The sequence below is a fragment of the Heliangelus exortis genome, chromosome 3, assembly GCF_036169615.1.
Source record: "Heliangelus exortis chromosome 3, bHelExo1.hap1, whole genome shotgun sequence".
NCBI lineage: Eukaryota > Metazoa > Chordata > Aves > Apodiformes > Trochilidae > Heliangelus > Heliangelus exortis.
The window spans coordinates 55,399,515-55,425,762 of record NC_092424.1 but is presented as its reverse complement, the minus strand read 5'-3'; the positions used below and the strand labels follow the sequence as shown (position 1 = coordinate 55,425,762).

Sequence of the window (26,248 nt, the reverse complement as noted above, 5' to 3'; positions counted from 1 at the left end):
ATCAGTAACCTGTCCTGAGATCCAACACTACAGCTACACTGATGAGGTCTTAAGTTACTATTACACCCTTAGTTATGCTTTAAGAAGCTTAAGTAGTAACAGCTGCCAGAAAAAAAAAAACACATAAATGACTTCTCTACTGAGAGGAAAGAAGTTAAGAAGAACTGCACAGCTTCTAAAGATCATGTCATTAATAACCATCACTGGAGACATGGTAATGATTCTTCTTGTCTTTTGAAATGATTAAGTCAATAATACAAGGTAATTTCATCATTATATCTCAGGGAAAAAACTTTTGGTTTTGTCTGGAGATTGTTTTAATGGTAGAGGAAGTTCTGATACAAGATAAAGGGAACAAAATTGGGAGTTCATCTTAATAGATGCTGTTCTTATTAACTTCAATAGGAGTTTGGGGTGTTTTGTCCTCTCTAGATTTGAGATGGTTATTTAAGGAAACTGCAAAAAGTCAGATTTAAAGCTTTCTGAATATTGAACCAAGCAGCACTTGGAGCCATTCCAGGTGGACTACAGCAAATTCAGCTCAATTTTCCTCCTCAGCCTAATGGATCTCTGCATTCAAGTTCATAAAAAAAGGTATGGGAAATGGAGGAAGAATGTAATGCTTGTCGGTTCATGGCTTTTAATGATTTAGATTGTTTTCTTTACAATATTTAGCATAGTGGGCATTATCTCTTCATGCACACTCTCACATAGTATATGTAATACCTAAAAACAGTACTCTGAAAAGTCCATTTCCAGTCATAGTCTTAAAATGTTTACAAAAATACCTGTTCATAGTGTTATGAACTCCAGGTCCAGGTTTTGCATCTTCTTTTCCGTGCCCATTTCCTTTTGATCTAATAATTTTAATTTTAATAAACTTAATGCTTATTTCATACTTATTAAGTTTTCCAATTTAATTTGTGGCTTTTCTTCTGTAACTCTTCTACCTTCTTCCAGTCTCTGCTTTTCTCACTACCATATCTGCCGTTTTTTCACTCTGTAGCAGTATTTCCATTTCTCTTTGTTACATGGTCCTGTCTCTACCTTTTCAGCACCTCTTGGATTTACCCATCCAGCTTTCTTAGCCATATTCAATACTTCTACCACTTTCCCAGCAGCTTCCTTCTGAACTTCTCACATCCAGAGATTTCCTGCATCTCATCTCCTTAATCATCCCACAGATGTCTGTCTTCTGACACCTCACACATTCAGCCTTCCTCCTCAATAATGTTTAGGGTTTTGCATCCCTTTCTATGCATGCACCTTATTTGCTGAGATGATGTGTGAAATTACAATGCAGAGTGGATCCAGTTGCCTATTATTAAGCAAGGAAGGTGGACAGGGAGTGCTGGTGCCTGGGGAGCATAAAGATTGCTGTGGAGCCACTGTTGTAGTCTGTGGACACAGTGCTGTTTCCTTTTTCATCCTCCAAAAACACGTGAGACAACTGGGGCACAGATGAGATGGGGAGGAAGCATTTTTTGCAAGAAGAGAGAAAGGACAGCACCCAGAGGAACACCAACTCTGTATAGTTCAATGCAGTCTTTTATAGCAGGTTTATTTAATGATGCACAAAATAAGCCTACCAGTACTTTAATATTTCTAGCATACTACTTTAAATGTCCCAAGGCTTTTATTTCTCAGTAGGACTCTAGTGCTGCAGACTTCCTTTTCAAAGGAGGAATTCAGGGCAGACATTTACCTGCTGTAGGTGACCCTGCTCTGGCAGGGGGGTTGGACCGGGTGATCTTTTGAGGACCCTAATTTTTTTCAAAATTACTGCTTTCCCAGGTCATTCAGCTAACATGTCTTGTCCATAAGTTCAATGGTATATACCTACTGTAATAGAGAGCTTGACACTCAACCCAGTTCCATTTACCTATCCGCTGAGACGCTAAAGATCCCAAGGCAAATGTTTAGAGTCATAATGTGATAATGGTAAAACCAAGTCATGGAGAACCAGACTCCAATAACTTAGAACATAAAAGAACCTGTATATTAGATCATTGCTTTAGGGACATATTTAAGCTGCTGAGTCATTAATTCTAACTGGTCCGCCAAATAACTCTAGTTTGATAAATTACTGGCAATATTAATATAATGAAATTAATAAGCAGAACTAACGTTCAGCTGTCTGAATTTCCTTTTTCATTTGAAAAAATAAATAAGTATGTTCAGGATAGATTAGGCAAAGGTTAGCTGCAGGAAGACATTTCAACATCACAATGAAAATGTTGAACTTCAAAAGAATTGCTGTATTTTTTAATTAATCTTTGTGGATTATCAAAAATATCATTAAACTGAGTTCAGATGTTTTCTTACAAGGTATTTATTTGGAATTTCTTCTTTAATCTTCTGCATTCTCATTTCTAATTAAAACATTTTAAAGTAGCAAAATAAGGAAGTTGAATGGTAATGATATTTAAGCAACTTTAAACTTTGGGAATCTTGAATATTTCTGTTTGTGTCAGTATTTACATTCTTTGCAATAATTTATCTCTGTCACTGTTCATTATAATAAATTTCAGAGTGTGAATTATTAGCCAGTATTTATTATTAATAAGAGCAAATCTTGCTTTTTCTTTTACCTTAGAAGGACAATAATCCTAATATATGCTGTATATATGCTGTAGTGGTAACACTTTGAGCAGTTAAGTAGCAGCAGCTCTCATGATTTCTAGACCCTGAGGCTGAAATACAAAGCAAGCCACAGGAACCCATGAACATCTACAACTCCTGTGCTGTGGGACCTGTCCTCTTCTCCTGGGTCCTGGTCCAGAAGCAAAGCTTGCTCCTTGCTTCAGGAAATAATGGGTGATTTCTTCTCACCAGCTGGCATTTACTGTGGGAAACCTATGGGATCTTGCTGCAGTCATTGCACTGGGAAATGCTGTCCTGTGCCTTTTGAGGGGCCATAAGGAGGATTACACTGCTGGCTATACCTGCACTTAATTCCCCCTGGCAGTCAGGGATACAGTCCACAGAATTATTTTGTATATCTGCATATAATGTAATGCTGAGGGAAGAAAAATAAACACTAGCAAAAAAGTACAGGAGACGCCTCTACTGAGCGTAGGAGGGTAGGACTGGTCCATATTTCCCAAACAGAAATGGAAAACATGATGTTTTGAGAAATTTAACACAATTCAGGGAAATGACTGAACATTTCTAGGTAGTACAAGCTTGGAGTTCATGGTTTGGGGTTTTTTTCCACAAATATATATTAATCTCACTATTTATCAAAATACATGCAAAATATATATATTTTAATACTTCTAAAGGTACGTCATAATTTTCATTTTAGTATGTCTTACTATAGAGTTATGCTGAATAATATTGAATTTAGAATCTCTAATTAAAACAATTCTACCATCAGCTATTTGTAAGGGAAAGAAGTGAGGGGAAAATGGACAGGGAAGGGAGAGAAAGCAGGGCAGGAAGAAAAGAAGAGGGGAAGGAGGGTCGGAAAAAATTTTGTAATGGTAAGATTGAAACACCAATGTTTCACAGAGGGTTAAATGAAAAATATTTTCTTTTCTCCTTGCATAGTTTTTCCTGTGACTTGTCAAGCACTGATTTTGAGTTAGGGAAGTAGACATTCCATGTTTCTTTCCTCTTGCCCACAAAATTTTCCAGGTCTTATTTATTCATCATGAAGGAATATAACCTCAACTCTTTTTCTTTTGCACTCTCTCTTAAATTAAGGAAAAAAAGTATAGATCAAACACAAGCCCCATAGAAGTAACAGTAGAAATGTTCACTAGGAGTGAATTCAGTTCCTGAGGCTGCTTCAGAATGTTTTACCATGTCTTATCCTAAGAGAAACTGAAGAAAATGCATAAACTTTCACAGAGTATCTAAATAAATAAGGGTGTCTTGGGCTACAACAAGTTCTAAACACATGCTACAAACATAATCTTAATCACTTAATGGAAAAATCAGGGAACTGAATATTCACATTGCAGTTCAAGTAGGTCCAGCCTTTCTTGTATGATGAGTCACAGCTGTGTTTGAAAAAAAAAATACAATAAATTGAAAACATATGCATCTTGCTCAGCTTTCACAATGAATTAAGGACTTTCAGATGCTCTTCTATTACAATTCTGAATTAAAGCTGTCTAAATGCAGCTCTGGTGTGTGTTTCCCCACTGCTGACTCCCTTCCCCTGGTGTGTGGAAAGTCACCTCTGGTACCTTTCTTCATCCCTTGGAATCAGAAAATATTGCTGTTCCAGTATCATTCTCTTAATCAGGTTGTGCCTTTGGTCTTCAGGTTCCTTTCAATGCTTTTTTTAAATCTTGTAAATAGCCAGGAGGTCTGCAGAGGTGTGTATTCCTCAGTCATCTTCTGGAAAAGTACAGGTTTGGGTGAGGCATGTACACATTATTCTAGTGATCCTGAGATTATTTTGGCACATTTAGAGGTATTCCTTTGAGTAAAAAAAATAAAATAACCTGTTTCAGATAAGCTGTTTTCCCTTACAGCTTGTTCTTTAGCTGCAGGTCCTAACAAAAATGTTTTGTCAGTACCAAGTCATTTGGATTAAAATAAAGTGGCTTAATGGAAGGTTCTGGAGTTAGATGGTCCAGTTTCACAAGGTGCTCAGTGACCTGAGCATGGTTAGAAAGGAGCCACATAACCAGATATTCTGTGACATAGCCTTTCATTTCTTGCCACACCCTCTTTGAGGTCCCAGATTTATTCACTGCTGGGATTCAATACATTTTCCTGCTAGAATCAGGATTATTTGTAGAGTTCAAGGTGACTCCTTCCTGTGAGAAAGGGGTAATAACACATGGGAGAGTGGTTGAAGGTAGGTAAAAATTAGTTTAAGGAAGCTATTAAGAACTGGCTCCTGCTGCTGCCATAGAAATTTTTAAATTCAAAAAAATCATTACTAGCTGCTCTATTTCACTTCCCTATTAGTATTCTAAATGAGGAAGCTTGAGCTCAACAGGAATAAATCTGAAAAATATAGAAGTGTTATGAATATAGTACCAAAAATCACAAGCTAAAATAGTATCCTAAGAATTCCAGGCCCAGCACTCAGTCTGTGGGCACTTTTCTGTGTTTTTCTCATTAATCTCTCTGTCTGTCAATTCCCTGTTTGGAAAATAAGGTAAACCCATTAATTCTCTCAAGGGTGCTGTGGTATCAAACATTCAGATATCATGGTGAGGATAATTTATAATGTACTTTTAAAAGTTCAGGTTTGTGATTTTTTTTCTCAGATCACACTCTTATTGGAAGGCTCTTTTTTAAAAAATTAATTGTTTTTTTACTGTTAGGGCTTGGTAATCTGAAGAATGAGTCTAATCATTACTCTGAATTCATACCAGAGTCTGTCCTATTGAGTGCAGCTATTTAAGCATTCCTAATTATTTGGTTTGGGGAGCTGAAGGCTGCCAGACTAAATATTACCTGTATTACACCATTATAAGTTTCACGATCAATAATCTGTCATGTTTCTTGTTTATCTTGTGGAACAGATACTATATATCTCCTTGTGCAATTCATAATAATGCATTTGCACTTGAAATGAGAATTTAAGTTATACAAGCAGATCACATTTTCAGGTAGTTTTGAGACAATATTGTTCTTTTTTGTATAGTTTACTGAAAAGTGGAAGTTCAAGAACTTGTTCTCATACCTTCAAAACAACACCTTACAGTACTTGCCTAAGACTCTGTTGTGTATTTCCTGTGGTTTCAGCCTGAATACAGTGAAAAGTTTTAGAAGAGAGGTTGATAGCTGCTAATTTCAAACACAGCACTATCTTGGTTTTATTCTTTCATTCTCTTGGAAGCCAGAAAATATTTATACATCTGCACATTTGGTGCTTTCACCCCACAACTCTGTGCTTTGAAAACTTTTTAATGTTGCCCCAGTTTATTATGATTAGCGTGCAATTATTTCCATTTGCGTGCAATGCTGTGATTTGGTTACCACTTGTGTGGTTTTCACAAAGAATGATGGATGAACTTCATAATGTTCACTTTGGTGTCAGTTCTGATAAGCATTCAAATATTTTGATGGTTGCTTAAAGCTTATCCAAAGTTTCCTAAGCTCTTGAGTCTGCAAAACTAGTCTGAACACTTAGACAGAGAAAGGCTTTCCTCACGAGGTTTCCAGTTGTTCCACTAGTGGAACCTGATGGAAATACCATGAAGTCAGCTTTTCTTCCAGTTGTTCCAAATCTTTAACATCTGGACAGCAACCGGAAGTGAGAAATCCTGTCCAGGAGTTGTATTATAGGAAAAGTTGGGTTCTAAAAATAGGTGAAGAGCGACTGGTTTTTTTAGGTCCTCCAAACTAGTTCATTCATGACTGAAAAAAATCAATACAGAATTGTAAATTAATTGGGTTAACTAGTCCCAGAAACTACAGACTACTCAGCTAAAACCTTTTGATCCTTGTTTATTTGTGAAATTACATGTGAAGGGCAAAATTCAAATTTGGTAACATTTTAGAATCTTTCAGGATTGAGTATTTATTCTTATTCCAACCAAGTATTTATTCATTCATGAGAACATAGAACATGGATCCTGCTGGGAGAAGGCTATCTCCATTTGGTAAAAATGTCTGGTTTTACTCCCAGTATTAATACTTGGGGAGAGACTCTAGCTATCAGTGTTGCCTTCTTTATACAGCTCTCATTTCAGACTTACTCTGTTGAGTAGGTGGGGGGAGTTCAGCTGGTGTTGAAGTTGGCATTGAAATGACTTGCAGCCACAGAGACACATTTTTAGACAACAGAATTATACAGCTTAATGCATCCAAAGTAGACTATGCAGAAATTAATAGTCTCTTTGATGAAACCCATCTATTTTCATGACCTCTGATCTTTTTTTTACTGCACTTCTTCCCCCATGCTCCATACCACACCAAGAATGATGATATCTTTCTGCATATCCTCTGATTCTACAAGCTCTTATCTTCCTGTCCCAATACCATACACCAGCTCAGATCAGGCTGATAATTGCTCATTGCTGAGACCAACATCATCCTACTGGTTCTTCATACCAAGAGAATACATCACCATGTAATGTGAGCACTGCTCTCAAGATCATTCGTCTGAAGCTGGCAAAAAGGTCTGAGATTCCTCTTCCCTTGAAAGAAATGAAAGTTCAGGAAGCCTTGATAAGTCAGCAGGCAAGGACCTACAGCATCTTTCCACCTCTACAGATCAGAAATATGTGGAAAACCAGCAGTGGCAGCATGGTAAAGCAGGCTAGAATTAGGACTCTAGGAGTGCTGGATCAAGACTAAGGAGTCTTCTAAAAGAATAGACAGTGATTAAAAATGTGAATATTTTGTGAAAAGTAGCTAAATTAGTTTGCTCCCCAATCCATCTCTTGCTTTGTTTGATATGACATCACAAACTTAACAGAATTTTATAGAGTGCAATGTGTGCAGGCACCAAATGTGCCATGCTCTCAGCACTTCATTAAAGGTATTTCATCTGGCACATATTTTAGCAGTTGGTAACCTCCCTGACAGGAAATATTTCATAACCTAAATTTTGTGCACAAAAAAACCACACATAGAAAGCACCAATAAGGGAAGTATATGAGTGGTTTAGTGCCCGAACTTCTGCACATGCACTGTAAAAAACCACTTCTGTCTATTTTGTGCATTGAGTCACATTTTACACATTTTATGCTTGTTTCGGGGAGATGAAAAATTAAAATTGAGAATACATGAGACATCGCAATAGTTTATAGGCAGTATCACTCATTGTTAACTTTAGACAATATGTCTAAATTCCCTTGCCTCCATGGCAGCCCATACTTGCTTGCTCAGGCATATAAATTGGGTGCCATTTGCCCCTATCTACTGAATCAGTAGCCTCACCCAGTGGTCAGCCATCCCTATTCAGCAAGTAGGTGAAACCATTTTATTAAGGACCAGAGTGAAAACTAACTTGCCACCTCTTCAATAATTGGAACCAGCCCTGTCTGGATGGCATCTCAAATCTTAAAGGAAAACATGTCTCCATGAAAAGGAACTGAATAAAGAAAAAGACCTGACTGGGCTTGTTCTGAACTCATCTACACCTGAAACAGAAAGGTAAGGCTTTTAGTCTCTTAAATAAGGGAAAGTAAGGGAAGAAGAACTGTTGAGAGAACATCTGTCAGACTCGGTAGAAAAACCATGAAGTTAAGGCAGGTTGTCCTCTGGGCTGTGAAAGATGCTTCTGCTGTAGCCCAGCTAGGGGCAAAGAAATCTGACCAGGACTGGGAAGTCTGGGAGCTGATTAAGTAGACTTCAGGAAGACAGAAGACCCTCAAAAAGGATGAGCTGCAGGACTGTAAACATTACTTTATGTAAAAGCATAGTAAAACAAAGTCCTTGTCTGCTATATCTCAGCAGTCTGAAATAATTTTTTAATTACACGTATTGGGAGCAGCAGTTCACATCAGCTCTGCTACTCCACCTTCTACATCAACGCCCAGACTTTGATCCTCAAAACGAGCTTCTGGGAGCTCACCTTTGAACTTTCAGCCTCAGCTGGAGGTATCTATCATGTTTTCTCCAAGATAGGAGAATGAGCAGGCAGAAAGCCAGGAATGTGGAATGCAAAGCCAATTTTTGTTTTCCGTTGCACTTTTTGAGAACTAATATCGTCTTGAATTTTCTTTATAAGCTTATAGCATTGCACTATTTATTTTAAGCTTCCTTTTTATTGTTATGTGTTAAGTGTTTTCTCTTTTACACTGTTACAGGGAGTAAAGTTTCAGTATTTGCACTTCTCTGGAAAATAAACACAGGCTTCCTAAATATAATTGATATAATAAGGAGGCAAATTTTGAAACAAAAGATTCAAGAAAAATCATGTTTCTCAAACATTAAAATTAAGTACCCAGACATAAAATACGATATTTCATACCATTATTTAGTGAAATATTCTTTGTCATTCTTTTAAAATATTTCCAGAGTTCCATGCAGTGTTGCACAAACACGAGGAAACCATCCTAGCAGCAAGTTTGAAAAAAATATATGAACAAATCCAAACAAATAGGGGCTTATAAAATTCTCACAAAATATTTCACTAATAATCACAGACTATTCATAAAACATTATGGAATGTTCACAGAATATGCTATAGCTGTACCTAATAATTTTCAGACAGTATAATAAATATATATATATTATATTATTATTATATTATATAAAAATATATAATCTAGTATAATAAAAATAATCATAAAGCAACATTACCATTACAGAAAGAGAAAAGAAAAACAAGATTTGCTTGCCTTTGTGTTGGTATTGCTCACTAGATATCGATACAAGGAACCTTTCACTGGTTGGGTATAACACTGTTTCCCAGACTTCGCTCATTTTTTCCCTCTTACTCATATTGTGCAAAACACAGCCTGCAATGTTAACCTGGGACAGGTGTTGTAAGGTAGCCTGCAACCTCTCACTCTGAGACAGAGACCTTAAAATGCCTGTAATCTGTACACACAAACTCACTCTTGCTAACCACACATACCAGATAGCAGGCTTCCTCAGCTGCGACAGTAGTAGTTAACTAATTCTCTCAAAATTAGCAAAGGAACATTAACACCATTAATGCCCATAGTGTTTTTGAAAGCAAATACTCCTTTTTTCACTACAGGTAAGTGGTGAATTCCAAGTGGCTTGAACCTTTCAGCATCATCCCATGTTGACATGGTCTATGATGTCATGATGACATGTTCCCAACATTAGGGAAGTTAGTAAGAAATATCTATATCTGTTAAAGAGATCATTGCCCTTATGAAGACTTTGTTTCAACAATATTAGGCCAGATAATTTATCCTAAAAATGTCTTCCTCAGAAAAGTAGCCCCTCTCTGACTATCCACCCCATACCAAGTTATTTTACTACTGATTAAAGGCAGCTGTGACATAGTGAGTGGCTGCCAGATGATGATGGGCATTTTCTTGAAATCAGGCTGCTCTATACTCTCTCCAGCTCGGCCTTATTCTCCAGCAATGTGCTACTTCTTCATCCAGAAAATCTGCACTGCACATTACCCACACTGTTCCTCACAGGCATTTCTCACCAGGCAGTGTTCTGTTTGGGGATGCAGAAGTAGCAGAGCTTCTGCTGTGAAGGGGAAAGCAGATGAATGATTGAGAATGTTCATGACAGCAAATTCAGAATGGGAAAATTAACCATGGAACAGTTCAATGACAGCATGACAGGAGAAAAAAAAAATCTTTTTCTTTTTTCTTCTTGGACAACTCCCAAGTTCTGGAACTGCAGTCAACTCTGATGCCTTGCAGGTAGGGAAGGAAAATGTAAATGCCCAACAAGACCAGCAGATACATGTGTTACTTATCTCTGCATGAACAGCAGATTGACTGCTTCCAGATGCTCTTGACTTACTACGTACATCATGTACACAGTGCATCCAATATGCCCGAGTTATTGAACTTCATCTTCAATTGATCTGCACGCATACAGAGAGCCCAGTGCATTCTGGATGCAAAACTTTGCTGTGCATGTGAGGTAAATGCAATCTGTGTGTGTACAATAAACCCAGATGGCAAGAACTTGTAGGTTTATTGCCCCAGCACAAATTGACAGTACATAACAGAGTTAGTCTTACGTGCATTGATACATTGCAAGTGCAATGTAAGTGTAATCTACACAAACTTTATCAAGAAACAGAGCAGATTGCTACAGGAGTGCAACAGGGCAGTTGACTGCAAGTCTTGGAGGAAACCTGGCATGTACCCCTCCATGGGCCTCTTGCAGTCCCTTGTGGGGGTCTCCCCTGTGACACCAGACCCAGAAGCTGGGTTGAACACAGAACACAGAGCTCTTTACACACAGAAAAGTCGAACTGTGTATGAAGTTGTTCATACTGACTTTGAGTTGTTGGCTACTTAGATTTGTCTAACCCAGTCTGTGTTCATTCCCAGGAATTTACAATGAAAGCAAACCTACAGCTCACTGTTTTTAAGGCAGATAGTAAAAATTAGCCAGAATGAGTGAATATTAGTTAAGTATGGAGGTAATGAAAAATTTAATATTTTTTTCTTTATTTTTATTAATTAGGAACTCTGTTTGCTTTTAACTGCCACTGCATGCCGATAATTTTACTGAATGATTCACTATGCCAAGTCTTCTTTTCCCCATCTTTCCTAGTCCTGCCAACTCATATCCAAGAAGTACTGGGAAAATTTTGTACTTCTCTTGTGACCTTGTGTTTTGCTGTGTTTCCCTTTCTACCATTTTAGTGTTTTCATACCTAACTGTAATGCAGTGTCATTGTTCTGCATGTTTTTATTGAGCAAAGTTATTCATGATCATCAGCAAATGGTGCAAGCTACCATCCTTTAAAAATGCTACTCAGGAGTGAGGTGTGGTCCAGGACTCTGTGTGCGGGCAGCATACAGCCTCGTATGCTCCAGAAAATGGGTCAGAGATGTGTCACCTCCACCTACCTATCTTCTACCCCAAGTGTAGTGCGTTGTGTGCATCAGAGAAAAATGTCACCCTGCAGGGGCCTTGGGGTCTGTGTCAGCAGCTCTAGGACACAGGGGGGTGGTTTGTTTCCAGGGAGTCTGCAGGCAGACTGTGTGTGCTCACCTCTGCTGTGTGTGTTTGCCCCCAGGGACCTGCTGTCACTGGGATGCTGTGAGGTGCTGCGGGCCCAGAAGGCTGTGACCACCAAGTGTAGTGTCCCTGGTATGGGATCACTTAAGATGGACGGTGGCTTTGAGCCTCTGGCTACCTCTCCGGAGGGGTGTAAACTTACTTGGGGACTGTACAACCCTGGGCTACATCCTACCCAGTGGTGGGGCACTGCGTGGTCGTGACAGCGTTAGGGGTGCTATGTGGTGCGGCCCTGGGAGCGCCCCTCGGAGGTAGCAGGCAGCGGGGTTCCGGTAGCCACCCCTCTCTCCGGAGCGGTGCGCCGGTCCCGTGGTGCGGGTCCCGGAGGAGGGGGCGGGGCCCCCCGCGGTGGCGGATCCCATCCTACCCCCGGTGCGGCGGCTGGCGCCTGGCCAGCCCCCGGGACCGCGCCGGAACCTCCACCTGAGCACCCGGCGAGGCGGGCGCGGCCGGGACGGCCTCTGCCCTTCCCGGGGGCGGCTTTCACCGGCACCGAAGTTTCCTCGACTTGTGCCGAGAGAGGCAGGGCCCGGCACAGGGCGGGGGGTGGCATCTCGGCGGAGGAGGAGCGGATCGGCGCGGTCCCGGCCGCCGCGGGCGGCGTGTGCGGAGGCGGGCGTGGAAGAGAGGTGGGCGAGCGAGGATGACCTTTGCGAGGAGCCGGCGGGGGATCGGGCCAGAGGCAGAGCGAGCGGCAGCGGGGGAGGATGGTTGCTGAGACCCGGAGGAGAGCCGCCTCGTAATGTCACCATGTAAGTCTCTACTCAGGACTCTGGGCCGAGGGCTGCGTCTTGCCGCCCGCGACGCTCGGAGAGCTCCGATAGCCCCCACGGGCTCCTTCCCGAGGCAAGAAACCCTGGACAGATAGGCAGGGCTTTCCCCTTCGCTGCTCTCCCCTTAGTAGGTGATGAGTAATGTCAGGTTTGAGCCGTGAAGATAGGTAGGGCTGAAGGAATGGGGAAACGAGGGAGTTTCACGTCGGGAGCTCAGAGGGCAGGGCTGGCAGGGCGGGCAGGGCTCTGCCCCGTCCAGGCTCCGAGTCCGCCGGCGGCTGCCCTGCAGGGTCCCGGGCGGCCACTGCCTTTCTGAGAGCACTGTAATCCCGTCCTTAGGACCGTTCTGGTGAGTTTCCCCGTGCTTGGAGGCAAGTATAGCGAAGCCCTCGACTCCGCTTCGTGCCCGCTGTAAACCCTCTCGGGGCGGTGGGCGCTTACGTCGAGGAGTCCCATCCACCACAGGCACCGTTCCCAACCTTCCAGGTGCGGTGCCAGCACAAGTAAGGAAAAAGGGAAAGGGAGGGTTTTATCGCGGGCTCGATAAAACCTTCCCCAGCCCCACCGCTCCTCCCTGCAGCGCACAGCAGAGAAGAGGCACCGCGGGCTCCGCCGCCGTCGGGAGCGAGCGAGCGAGGGGCGGGCGGGGGCACCGCGGGCCGGTGGGGGGCTCTCCCCTCCCTCCCGTCCTCTCTCTCTCGCACTCTCCTTCCCTCCTCCCCTCCGTCCGTACGCCGCCGACCCTGGGCCAGCCACTGCCGTGGGCTCTGGTCGCCTTCCCCGATATGTTTTCCCTTTAGTGACAGGCTCTCGCCAAAGGTAAGGCAAGTTACTGAGGTTTGGGATGAGGCGTTTCGCTGGTGCGTTCACAGCCAGCTGGGAGAGGGGAGCTGTGGCTGGACCTCAGGGAATCTGTGCAAGGGGAAAAGGGGAGGCTTTTGCAGCAGCGCACGGTGAGGTTAAGGCAGAAGTGAGGGGTTAATGCAGACCTAATGTTACAATGCTACTGGGTTGCAAACAGCCACCTGGTTACTTCTGTGCAGCTGAGAAAAGTTCGTTTTGAAAGGAAAGCCAAGGGACTACGACGATCTGATGTAGTTGGCACCGTTTAAATTAAAAATCAGTTGTTTGGTTTTTTCCCATCTCTTTTGGTAAGTGTGAGGGTGTTTTCAAAGTTGACTGTAAGCATAATAAGAAACAAATAGTGCTTAACAAAATGAAAGTTTGAAGTGTCATTGTGTAATTAATCTTTCAAGACATTGGTGTACTACAGTTTAAAGCAAGGGTTTCAAAGTTCCTCCTCTGCAGGAACTACACTGAGTTGTAATCACCTCTCGCTTCTTGTAGTTCCACTTAAGAATGATTAAGCTTAAAATCTTTTTGTTTACGACATATATGAAAAAAATTGTGAAATTGATGTTATCTTTCTTGTAATTTTAAAGTGTCAGCAACATTTTTCTTTAATAGCTGTAGACATGTCAAAGACCAAAGAAAGTCATGTCAGCCTGCCTGAGGCAGAATTCACATCCTACTCCAGGCAACTTTGCTGAATATATGAACAAGGAAGATGGTGTATTCATATCTGTATTGCATGTTTTGAGACCATAGTATACACAAATTAAATGCTCCAAGATTATTCAAATTTTCTGTATATTTTCATGCAGACTTGTATACTCCCTAAGAGGTGAAGATGTGGTAGCTGACTGCTGGCGTGTAGAGTAAAACTAGTTAGATATAGCAAGACTTCCAATAATTTAATCTTGAATTATGTCAGTTACTATCCATTTGTGGTTTAGATAAATTACATGTCTATTTTGCTCTTCTGGAATGAATTGTGAATGAGTTCATTATCTCCCTGTATTATAGGAAATGAAAATAGCTGTGGACTGAACTATATTGAATTGGTAGCTAGAGTGCATAGATGGTCATGTCACGCAGTGTCTACATGGAAATCGTGCAAGTCCATAGAAAAAGTAGGGTTTCTTATATCAGACTCCATACATTACTTTCTAATTTTTCTAGGGGATTAAGAGAGATTGCTGTTATGAGACTATATCAAACTGTAATGGATGTACTCCTACCATAGGTGTCCTAGTAGTCACCAAATATATTGGGTAAAATTCTGTTTTGGCTCTGTGCATAACAATCTACAATGATTTGTTCAGAGCTGCCAGCATGTTACCAGCTGGGGACAGAACAGGGGGTTTTCATTTAAAGTGAAATCAAATAGGGAAGAAAACCTACTAGGAACACTTTTCAGCAATTTCGAATTTATCCAGGGTTAAAAACTGAAATAATCTTCATATGTTCTAAGATCTGTGTTATGAACTGCTTTGCATGCTTACACTCTTGGTGTGCTTTTGTACTGGTATCCATTCTCTGTGTTACTGATGAATATTAAATGACAGAACACATCCTTTTTATACTGCTTAATACTGCTTAGAAACACAAACCAGTACTCTTGGGCCATTAAGTCAGTAGTGCTGTATGAGGGGATCCTACCGTCCCTTGATAAGTTATAAACTAGCCCAGAACTGTTGGCTGTTTTTTCTGTTGATTTATTCATATGCTGTATGGATGCAGTTCTAGATGTTAATTAACACTAGCCATCTAGAAAATTAATCTTAAATAAATGTAATGGGTATTAAGAGGTGATTAATTTCTGCAACTAAGTTGGGCTTTTTTAATGCCCGGGAAGTATTTACCGGTTGCTCTGGCTCCTTTTCATAGTTGCCTGCCAGTTGGGTTGTCACATTAAAAAAATACCAGAGATGGATTTTGTTATGGAAGAAGCCTTTTTGTTGGCTGTGTGTTAGCTGACTTCCATCCCTGACAACTTCTTGTGTGAAGAGGGGTATTATGCAGGACACAGTGTAAAGCTGTGAGCAGTCAGGTTTCTGAATTCTGGCTTTTTCTCTATGCAAGCTCTAAAGAACATGTAAATAAATGATTTCCAAAAGAAGTGGATCTGACTCATGGTGCCTATGTTAGTGGAGTGTTCTGGTAGCGTGCTTCTTCTGTGGTTATTCTTGTTCAGGTCTGATAAACCTTTCTTTTTTGTCAACTGAGATGATGCAGTGTAAAGAAAATAGTTTGTCCCTCAGCAACTGAGCATGTAAGTGGAGGAGGCAGGTTTGCTATATTTTATGTAATTTTTTAATTTTTACTTTGGTGGTATATTTTTGATAGCATGTGTATAATTATCTAGCCTTTTTCAATGGGGAAAATATTTATAGTTACTCCTTTTGCCTCACTGTTTGCACTTATTATGCTTTGCTTTGTTGTTCTTGAAATCTTTCTTGACTTGTGCCTTTTACAAGGTGAGGGTGAGGAAACAGACTGTAAACTAACACCATGGAGTACTGGCTTGTAAGCATTACCGCAATACAAGTAAATATTAACAAATAGAAACTGGCCAAATTAAATAGCTCTCTCAGACAAACACAGAATCTCAGATTCTTTAAGAAAGGTACTAAAAGGCAATGTGTCTAGGTTTAGATTAACTCCAGAGCTGAACAGCACAAGCTTGTCATGTTATTTTTTCTTGAGTATCTCAAAAGTTTTGTCTTGGGTTTTCCAGCTATTCAGTGAGCAAAAACTTCAGCTGAGTTCATAGAGACATCAAAAGCGATGATTGCTGTAGCACACAGAAAATGTATCAATATGATGAAAACCAAGACAGATTTCCTCTAAATTAATAAATAATTGTTTGTAACTGTTTCCTAGTCTGATAACTTCAGTTGTGCTTGCTCAAAAAAAACATCAAATGAAAGCCAGTAACGCAACTACTTCTAAACATTTCCATTAGTAGATTGTGCATCAGTAGCTAAAAATTCTTTCATCTTGAGAAACAGGAGTATTCTTTTCTATCTTTGATACGTCATGCTGTTATCTTCAAAATTTCCATTTCATCACTCTGTGAGTATATATGCATGCTGTATGTGTTTCCAAGTGCATATAACTCTTTTCATGTTTTAAAAGGACTTCTATTTATAGCCGGTTTTCTAACTTACTATGAAGTGTATATTATGGATTTATCAATTACATATACTGAACAGGACCTGTTCCCAAAACTCAGCATTCTGTTGTCTAAGATTTTAATAAGGATTCTGGGGTCATTAACTTGATGGACAATAATTCTGTTGTTTGATAATCTGGTTATTTTGTGTGCCTAGTTTCATCAAAGAGATTCTTGTTTTTCAGAGACATGTGTTTTCTGTGCTTGTCTTCAACACTTGTTAAATTTGACTTTACAGTATCTCAGAAAAATAAATCAGCTTCAAATCCCTAATTTGATACAGCTACCTCTAAAGAACTGGACTTCTTTTGTAAGCAGGCAGCTGGGCCATGTAGCATTGCACTGAAGGGAAACCTGACTGCAGCAGTCTGTGGAGGTGAACTTCACCTGGACACATGGGTGTCTAGCCAGTAGGAGTGGTTTGATGAACTGCTTTTAAAACTGAAACATTAGTTCTTCCTTTACAATGGTTTATCTTGCTGCATTAAGTTTGGCTTGTCTGCATTACAGAACAGAAGCTGATACTGGAAAAGGATTTACATTTCCTGCCAGGTTTCACTGGTAGATTCACAGCAATGTCTGCTGAGCAGAAGGAAGACTGTTTTCCCAAGTTTAAGAAAATTAGTTTTTCTAGCCACTGAGTATGAACTCTCTACTTTCTTTCACTTACCTCTTTTACATTTCTGCCCCAGTAAATCATACCGGTGGCCATTCCAAAAATACCTTTCTTTTTGTCTGTATTTAATATGCACAAACCTTGCAGACATGCATGTTCATTGGTGTTTCTTCATGCCTATTAATTTGTGGTTCTTTTTCACATACTGTTGCTGGGAATAGACTTGTGAACTATTCTGGGAATTTTGTTAGAGATTTTCTCCCAGTATGGGTGGAGGATAGTATCTCACTGAACAAAAGCCAATTATCATGGCCAGATAGAAGGGGAAGGAGTTGGTCAAAAAAATGTGTGTTGGGTTTCATTACTTGTTGCTGTCTTTTGCTTGTTGCTAACTTGTTGAATAAAATGATACAGTAATGCAATGGAGTTGCATTTATTTTGGATGCATAGTTTAAAGTCTGACCAAATTTATTAACAGTCTTTCTTGTTTTCTCTTCTTCTCACTATGATGAAACATTTTTGGTTTAGCCATTACATGTCGTGTATGCTTCAAGGCAAAGGAAGCCTCAACTTCAATCTGTAGCCAATGAAGTTTTTTATACAATTGCATTTTTAAAATGAAATAATGAATATGTCCCTGATTTCATTAGCAGCACAGATGAGCCTCTAGATTTTGGCAAGGAAAGATTCAGGCTTTTCATTAAAGTTGTCATAAAATGTTGTAGCTATCAAAATACTAGCACTGAAAAATATGAAAAGGCTGGTTAAGGACAGAGGCAAATTATCTTCTACAGTCTTTATACAGATAATAACAACTATTTATTGTTATAAATATACATAAAACTGACATAAATGTATTTGTGTATGTAAATTATTCAAATAGGCAAAGTAAAACTTTGCAGCCTCCAAAAAACCCCTATACCTTAACTCTTTCAGACTGTCACCACATGGGCTGCTTGTTTCTTTTGCTGACATACCACCCACACCTATCTCCTCAGAAGCCTAGTGCTGACCACTTTTCTGACAACACAATTTCTGACCCTTTTTAGCAAGCGTAGAGACTTCTGTCTGTTTAAGCAGCACGAGGGCCATCCATAATTTTTAAGTTCTGCTTTATTTACTGGTAGCTACTAGTTTGACTAACAACAGTATTTTATACTTTTTCTTTTTTTCTTTTTTTTGGCTTGCTGTAAAGCTCCCTGAATTCTTGCTCCCTTGTTTTTTCCACAGGATGTCTCATGTAAGTGAAATGTGGTGCTATCACTGGAAATGGAAGCTGCGACACTGTCTTTGCTTGTTTACCACATATATTATATACATGCAGCAAGCAGGTAAGTTGGAAGATAGTCTTGTTTACATAAATTATCTAGGAGCCAAAGTTTTGATGACTAGAGATTATGCTTACATATGACTGAATTATTTACCATATTGACAAAATGGGTGAGTTATAATTATTAGTTGTGACTTTATAAGATGGGTCATATTTTCTGCTGCTACTGATTTTTTAAAATAATTTTGCTCTTATTAATTGTTTTTATTTTTATCTTTGTTCTTTGATTTCCCTCATTTTGTCCTTTCTTTGCTTTTACCTTGTTAATACCTGCGTCTCTTTTGAATTTCTTTTTGTTGGAATACTGCTAGTGATCACAGAGTTCTTCCATTTTCTACTATACTCTTTGTGCCTGTAGGTTATGTACTCTGTAACACTCTAGGTCAAAGCTGTAAAATAACTGTAGTGTGCTTATTATTTTTAAATGTTTTTATGTTTCAAATAATAGTAGCATTCCCCAGAAAACTATATGTATGCAAGATAATAATACACTGTAAAGAAAATTCAGCTTAAATTTATCATATTGGTCTGTAGTGACACAAGTACAGGGTAATGTAACCCATTCTGTTTTCTTTAAACATATGAATGAGAGATTTCGTTTACTAAATGTCTTTTCCTAACCGCTAGAGTACAAAATATTTTAGGAACTCCAGCTGCTTTACTGGAAAAAAACTCTGGAGTTTATTCTGGAGCGTATGAAAGTTTTGGAGCAACTTGTAGTGCTTTGCTAATTCCATATCAAATGGGTAGTTTTGCTGTTACAGACTTGCCATTGGAAAAAAGATGGTTTATATATAGAGTTTCTAGCTTCTTTTATACTGTTTTTTCTCTAAATAAAAATTGCAGGTTTGAAAAAAACCCCACAAAACAACTTGTGCTTTTTATTTAGAGAAAAAACAATGAAGTAGCTGTGCAGTAGCAGTTTCCAGCTTCATGTCACTTTAATAGGTGTTTTCCATTTCCATTAAATTGTGTAGCCAGAAGTGTACTTAGGACCCAGTTCTCACCCATGGCTACTCTGGCTGATGGCCTTTGTGTCCCTGTGTTCCTGGGCTGTGCAGCTGTCATGCTCAGCATAGAATAAATCAGCAAAATCTGCTTTAGTTTAGAGCTGCCATGGGCTGTTACCTGGAGACTATAACCTTAAGAGCCAAAGACCATTAGTCTTGGCTAATTCATCTTGAAAAAAAGCTTATTTATTGAAAGTGCAGGAGTCACAGTGAAAGTCCTATAGGCCAGGAGGTCCCAGCCAGTGTGTGCTGAGGACAGAGGAAGCCAGCTACAAGCTCATCTCTGCATCCTGCTAATTGCAGCTCACCATTGCTATCTGTGCTGGTATTGAACAAGTAGTCGGGCAAAAGCCCAGCTCCAGACTACAAGATACACTTCCACAAAATCACGTATGCCCCTGGCTAACTGCAACATCAATGAAGTGGTTGGTGCCATTGGATTGCTAAAAGCAGCTGAATAGTTTTAGTGAATTCAGTCTCCTCTATTATAGTTACTGCCTGTGCTCCTTTCTCAGGCATTTGTTTGTCATGTAGGAGACTCAGAACCAGGTTTCTGATGATGGAAATCAGAGCACAGTCCCGAATCTGAGTCTTTTACAGATCAAATGCATGCCTCTGGGGGCTTTTTCTTGCTTGCTTTGACTCAAAAATTTGTGATATTAAATGTTTGATAAATGGAAAAAACTTTTCCCTATCTGCCTGAAAGATGAGTAGATAAATAAGTTACAGCTACACCCAGGTTCATTAGGCAAATGTTTGCTGTTCAGCAGTGAAAGACATCACAGTCTGATGTTGATATCTGACTGAAATGAAAATGAGACATTTGTCTTCTCAGCAACCTGTCATTTGGCAGTACTTGCCAGGGTTCATGTAAAAGAACAGGTTATGATGCAAAATAGAGTCTTTTCATTTCTTGTTTTTAATAGAGCAAGGAAACACTGTTGCTCCTGCATTTGTTAGTTTATATTCTTAGAAGGTATGGGTCACTTTGGCTGTGGATTCATGTGGTATCCATAATCTTTCTGGCAGTTTAAGCTTTAGAGAAGTTGCAATAGAAATAAAATTAAAACTTCACTAGTGTGCTGTAAGCTTAGAAAGCTATTGGGACTTATTAAGCTTTGCCTAGAGGAGGTTTATGTACAAGCAAGGGATTAAGATCATCAGGTACATGTTTTATCAGTTATATAAGGGGCTATTCATAAGGATAAAAATATCTGTCATGCTGTGACATGGAAAAAAGTAATAATTTTATAGTTTAACTTGAGAAAAGCTACAGGACTTGGCCTGCTTTCAGAAGCAAAGCTTAGAGGAAGGATTACACAGCAGAAAACACAGAACAGGAGTGAGATGGCCTGTGAAAAGAATGTTTAGCCACAAATTGAGCAGTAAGTAAGGTAGTGACAAGCAGGTGCAGCAGTGGAGTGTAATCCCAAAATGCAGGTCTGGTACCTCAGAGAAGTCAGTGACTCTGACACTTAAAACCAAAAGACAGAAAGAAATAATTGAAAGAAAAAAAAATTCTAAAAAGCCTAACATCTACTTTATTTTAAATCTCAGCAGCTGTAACTGGTTTGGCATACTGGCTTCAGGTTTTGTGTTGTGACATGGGTTGAAGTTAGAGAGCAGCTCAGTAAGCAACTTGACAGGTTTCTGTTCCTGTCTGTGGTAGGCATCCCAGATGGCCTCGAGTGAGTCATTTAGCTGTGCCTCAGTTTCCCTATAACCATGAGTGGATGTCTCACCTCCCTTGTAAACAGCTTGTCTGTCTTCCAGGGAAGAGACTATATAGAAGATTAGATATTAGAAAAGTGGTATTTTAAACAGAATTCATTAAATCTGCTTTTATCTGAGAACTGGGCATTCTCAGCTTTTCATTTGTATATATATTTTGTTGGTGTGAGGAGCCCAAGAGAGAACAAAGGGTGACAAGAGTTCTGGAAAACATAACTTGTGAGGGCAGACAGAATGAACCAAGAGTTTTTTTAGTCTGGAGTAGGCAGAAGAGGGAATGTGTAAAAACTGAGAATATTTGAATAGCCAGCTGCAGTGGGAAGGGATGGACTGATCTTTCTGGGCACTTGAGAAGGCAAAAAGAATGGGCTTAAATTGCAGCAAGATAAGTGAGGGGAGGGCAACTCATTGAAAGGTAGAGATAGCAGTGCAATTGCCTGCCAAGGAAGGATGGGGAATCTCAGTCCTTGGGAATGAATAGTGCTATCTGTCAGAAATGGTTTAAAACTATAATTCTCTTTCCTCGGGTCTGAGAAATACATGAGATGATCTCCAAACTTACCTAATTTCTGCAGTGCTTCCTCACTCTTTGCCCTTTGGAATCTAGTTTTGTTAAAAATCTGGGAAATGAGGAGACCCACTGGAAATTGCACTTCTCAAAATACGGCAGTGTTTTTGCTTTGCCTACAAAATTGTGCTGGTTTTTGTCCTGTTGTAATGGCCTCATTTTTATCTGGCATAAGGAAGCAGCAGTTTAGTATGAAAAGTACATCTGTTGTTTCAGGTGTATGTAACCTGACAAAAAGTGTTCAGTTTTGTTCCCCCTTGTTTTTTAGCTTTTCTGCTCTTATAGCACAACATCTGATGTATTGTAATACCTCTTGGTTTTGAACGTGCTCGCTGTGGTAACCCGGGAGTAGAACTGCAACTTTTTCAGTGACCGTAAAAGCTAGTTGCAGTTTGCATAATTACTTTCAAATCTAGCTTTTGAGTGCCTTGTCAGAACTGGATTTCCAGAATCTTGAATATTGGCACATTTTGATGAGATTACAACATCCTTACAAGAGTTTTGCTTCTCCTGTTGTCAGTATATACATAATTATGTAAGAGACCATTTTAATTTTTCACTACCATTCAAACATATTGTTTTATCTAGGCCAGGGAAAATGTTTATTTTAATAAATCAATTACTACATCACAATTTTTATTACACTATTTCTGTGTTACACCCCATACTGCTGTTATCACAGAATTACTATAACTGTAGCTAATGCCAGAGTGAGCATTTGTCTTTTTGTTCATCCATCAGTAAAGTGCATTGGTGTCTGTAGTCACCTTTCTAAGTCCTCAGAAGACTTTAATCAGTCTTCAGAAGGTTGCCAAAGAGTAAGTTTCAATTCTACTCGAGTCCCTGAAATTTTGTTTTATTTAAAAAAAAAAAAGAAAAAAGTTGTGATTTAAAGAAAAACTTTGTACTATTTTTAATTCTTGAAAAAGAGAGTTGAGAAAAAAGAATAAAACTGAAATCAGGTCTTTCACCCACATAGCTGATAACAGTTTCCAATATAAGATCACTTCTGTCCACCAAGCTTCTTGGTTGGGCCTGTGTAGATAGGGGAGGGACTGAAGTCCTCCCTTGTTTATGGAAGGGTTTCAGAGTGACCCTGCAGGCTCAAGAGCTTAATGAGAGGTGGGAAGGAAGTATGGTGGGAAGCATTGCCAACACCACCCATGCTAGCAGCAAGACTTAGTCACGTTGAGTTTTACTTAGTGTGGCCCTAGTCAGGAGGTGTTTTTTCACCACAGACCTGAAACTGCCTACCCCAGACAAGGGCCAAAGATCTTATCGCCGAGTAAATGATGAAAAGGTTGTCAGCACGTTCCCTTATTTTCCTCTCCCTTACCATGTGCACAGCAGGAACCAAAGCAGTGAGACATGAACCCAGTCAGTCAGCGTGATCCTTGGGTACAACAGAGAGGTGGGGGATGGTGTTACTAATGCTGCTTTGTGGAACTTCCTCCGTGGCATCCTCAGCTAGTGAGCAGGTGTGGGTATATTGCTGAGCAGGGTAAATGTGACTGAGAGAGCTGTCCCTGACTCAGGCGTGGAAATTCGTGTTTCTGAAAGTTTTCTGAAAGGAAAAACTCAGAAAACCTAAAAAGTTTGAAAATGGGTTTCAGCCTGGCAGTCTCTTTCTTACACAGGCATACATGTATCGTGTAATTGGGAGATCAGTCACACAGAATCTGGATGTTTAATGAAATAGTTCTGTTTCCTTTCTGTGTCAGTCTAATGTGTTTTAATGCAGCTTAAACAAAACAAACCAAAAGCAGTTCTTTATGTTCAGTTTAATATCTAAATTTCTCCTGGCTTCAGGCATATGTTTAGACTTTTCTGTTCAAATAATTCTTGCAGAGAAAAATTTACGAGTTGGCTTTCTTGTATTACTTTTACTTGACAGTAAATCACTGCTGGAATGAACTTCACAGGAAGCTGCTTGTCGTTATTTCTGTTTACCTTTTTAGCTATATATATTTTTTGTGGGGCTGATAATTCTTTTCACTGAAGTGTTTGGACCTCATTGCATTAACCATAACAATATCACCTTAAAAACACAGTGATTTTTTTTTTTTCCCCTTTCTTTCATATCCATCTTTAGCCAAACCCAAATGGAATGTTGTGAAACATCAGAGAAATTCAAAGCTGACTAGGACCTCATCTTCCAGGTTCTCTGCACTTCCTTTTTAGAATATATGCTAAATAATGTACCTTTCCATAAGGAATAAACCTTTTAAGAAAGAATATACCTTTAATGAAAGAACAGACCTTTAAAGAAAAAATACATCTTTCAGTAAAGGACCTATTTTTAGATTATTTTTTATGTAGATTTTAGGACCTCTTATAGTTTCTTTTTTCCTTATTTTTTCTGCTCATCGTTAAAAACTGAAACCCTAGCCAAACAACAATTTGACAGTTTCACAATATGGTCTGTGGCAATGCACAATAAAAGTATCTAGCCCAGTGGTTTATCCAGCAGTTGGCCCAAATGGCTTGCAGCCAGCTGGACTGTGCTTTACAAACAGCTGCCTCTGGTAGAGGTTATCATGTAAAGAAAGCTGCTTTTTATGGTATCTGTCAGTTACTCACATAAAGTGAATGAAAATTTTAGAAGAAAATTAGTTTCTGTCTCATTAAAAGACTGTAGTCTTTACAAATGTCAATTTTTTCCTCTTGTGGATTAGTAATGTGATAAATGTTGCATCTTGAAGCGGAGGATTTAATTAGGGATAGTTTTCCACACAAAAAGCTCCTTGCATGTGAGTCTAACAATCATGTGATGCATATTCTAATATTTATTTCAGTTAACACAGATGGTTTAAATGGTTGATTTCATATACACTGTAGAAGCAAGTGATTACCACTGTGAAGTCAGCACTTGACAATTAATAAGAAGGACTTATCTTGCAGATTTTGGATGCATATTGCTATGTCCATGATTGTTTTGCTAGAATATTGGATTTGCTTACTTACTGGAATTGCTTAAGTGATGTGTGCCAGGTGTAACAGGTAATGTCCACTAGATCAAGGCCTCTGTTATCACTGCCTGATCATCAAAATGTTCAAATTAGCATTTTTATTCCAACCATGGCACAGAGATGTCTGATATAGATATAGTTAGACCATGCATTATGTATGGACAATACTAAAATAAACGGGAAAAAAAATTTAAGAAAGTTTAAATCCTTGTTAAGAATGTGCAGAAATACCTCTAATTGAGTAATTCAACTATGCTGTTTTAGAATTTCTTTCTCTCATCATGGAAGAGAAAAATCTCTCTCCCATGAATGGAAAATAAAGTATTTAATCTGTAGGCTGTAAGCATTTTCTACAGAGTTTACTAAAATATTAGTGTAAAAATGGTAAATACATCCCTTGTTCTGATACATTGAATCAAAACTATTTTTCTTGCCCTAAATTTGATAATGCAGGCACTTGTATCAAGGGAAGGCCCTGCTGCAAGAAACACCTCTTGTTTTGTCTGGACTCCATGCTCACTGGTCTGCTCAGTTCCTGTAAATGACAGATTCAGCTCTAACTCTTCCCGCAGTACAGGAAAATTAAGTGCATTATTCATAGTTAAGAGTTCTCCTTATGTAGTACAACCTCCAGGTATCATCCAGACTAATTAATTTTATTTGCCTTCTCTTGAAGAATTAAATCTCCTTCCACTCTAAACCCATTTCCCACCATAATTTTTCTGTACCACTATGAGCTCATACTCCTTTTCTCTCATCTTTCATGTTGTCGGTTTCACCCTGTTGTCTGAGACAACAGCAGCTTGAGCAGGATGTTGACTGTTTTCAATTTTTTAGTTGGAAACTGACTGAAGTCCTCAAGATTTTAGCTTCTGAACATGCTCACCAGTTCCCATTCTGTGAATTTTCCCTTTGGCAATTTCTGAACATCTTTCCCATTATTTAATGAATTTATATAGATATATACACTGTTTGTCTGAATTCCAATGTAGCACATAGACAGTTTGGACAAGAGAGGCCACCATGGTGGTAACTCAGATTGTTTAATAATTACAGTTATATCAATTAAGTCATAAAATCCTTAATATTCTAAAGAGCATGGCGTATTTTCAGAGAACACACTTCTTTGAAAGTTCTTGTAGTCTGAAAAAGTGTGTCTTGGAAAATATTTTATGCTTTTAAAGAGTGACAAAGTTATTTCCTATTCTTGAAAGGAATACTTTTTTTATACTTTTTTTTTTTTTACTATCTTTACCTTAAAACAACTGTTTTTCAGGAATAGGTGTCTGCAGAAGTTAGCTCTTGAATAACACAGGGCAGATCATGAAAAATCATCACACAGCTGACCTAATTTTTGAAAGGATACAATGCAATCAAAGTTTTCCCAGTTCTAGCTCTTTCCCTCATGAATGTGCTTCTTAATGGGTGTCAGACAGAAAACTGCAATGCCCTCTCTTGAACAGAGTTTGTTCTGTTCAGATGCATGCTCTGGCTTCTCACAGCTCTTCTCATTAAGAGCTGTACAGTGACAAATCCATATTACGAAGCTGAAGTCAATTTTTTATCAGAACTTGCTTTTTAGGTGAAAAAAGTAACAACTCATGGTTGAAGCTA

At 39.2% G+C, this 26,248-nt stretch overlaps 1 protein-coding gene across 5 annotated transcripts in view; it reads left to right on the top strand.

Moving 5' to 3' along the window:
* Positions 1 to 11,966: 11,966 nt before the first annotated feature.
* The window catches only part of ADGRG6 (adhesion G protein-coupled receptor G6), a 109,743-nt gene continuing 95,461 nt past the window's right edge, over positions 11,967 to 26,248 (top strand). Inside the window, exons 1-2 of one of the 5 annotated variants that reach the window (XM_071740725.1) lie at positions 11,967 to 12,371; positions 18,257 to 18,357. In XM_071740725.1, coding sequence (XP_071596826.1) covers positions 12,370 to 12,371; positions 18,257 to 18,357 — 103 coding nt within the window. In that variant the 5' untranslated portion in view covers positions 11,967 to 12,369. Of the gene's footprint in view, positions 12,372 to 12,630; positions 12,742 to 13,093; positions 13,212 to 18,256; positions 18,358 to 26,248 lie in introns of those variants that run through there. The other 4 variants (XM_071740726.1, XM_071740723.1, XM_071740721.1 and 1 more) reach the window with 4 other exon arrangements.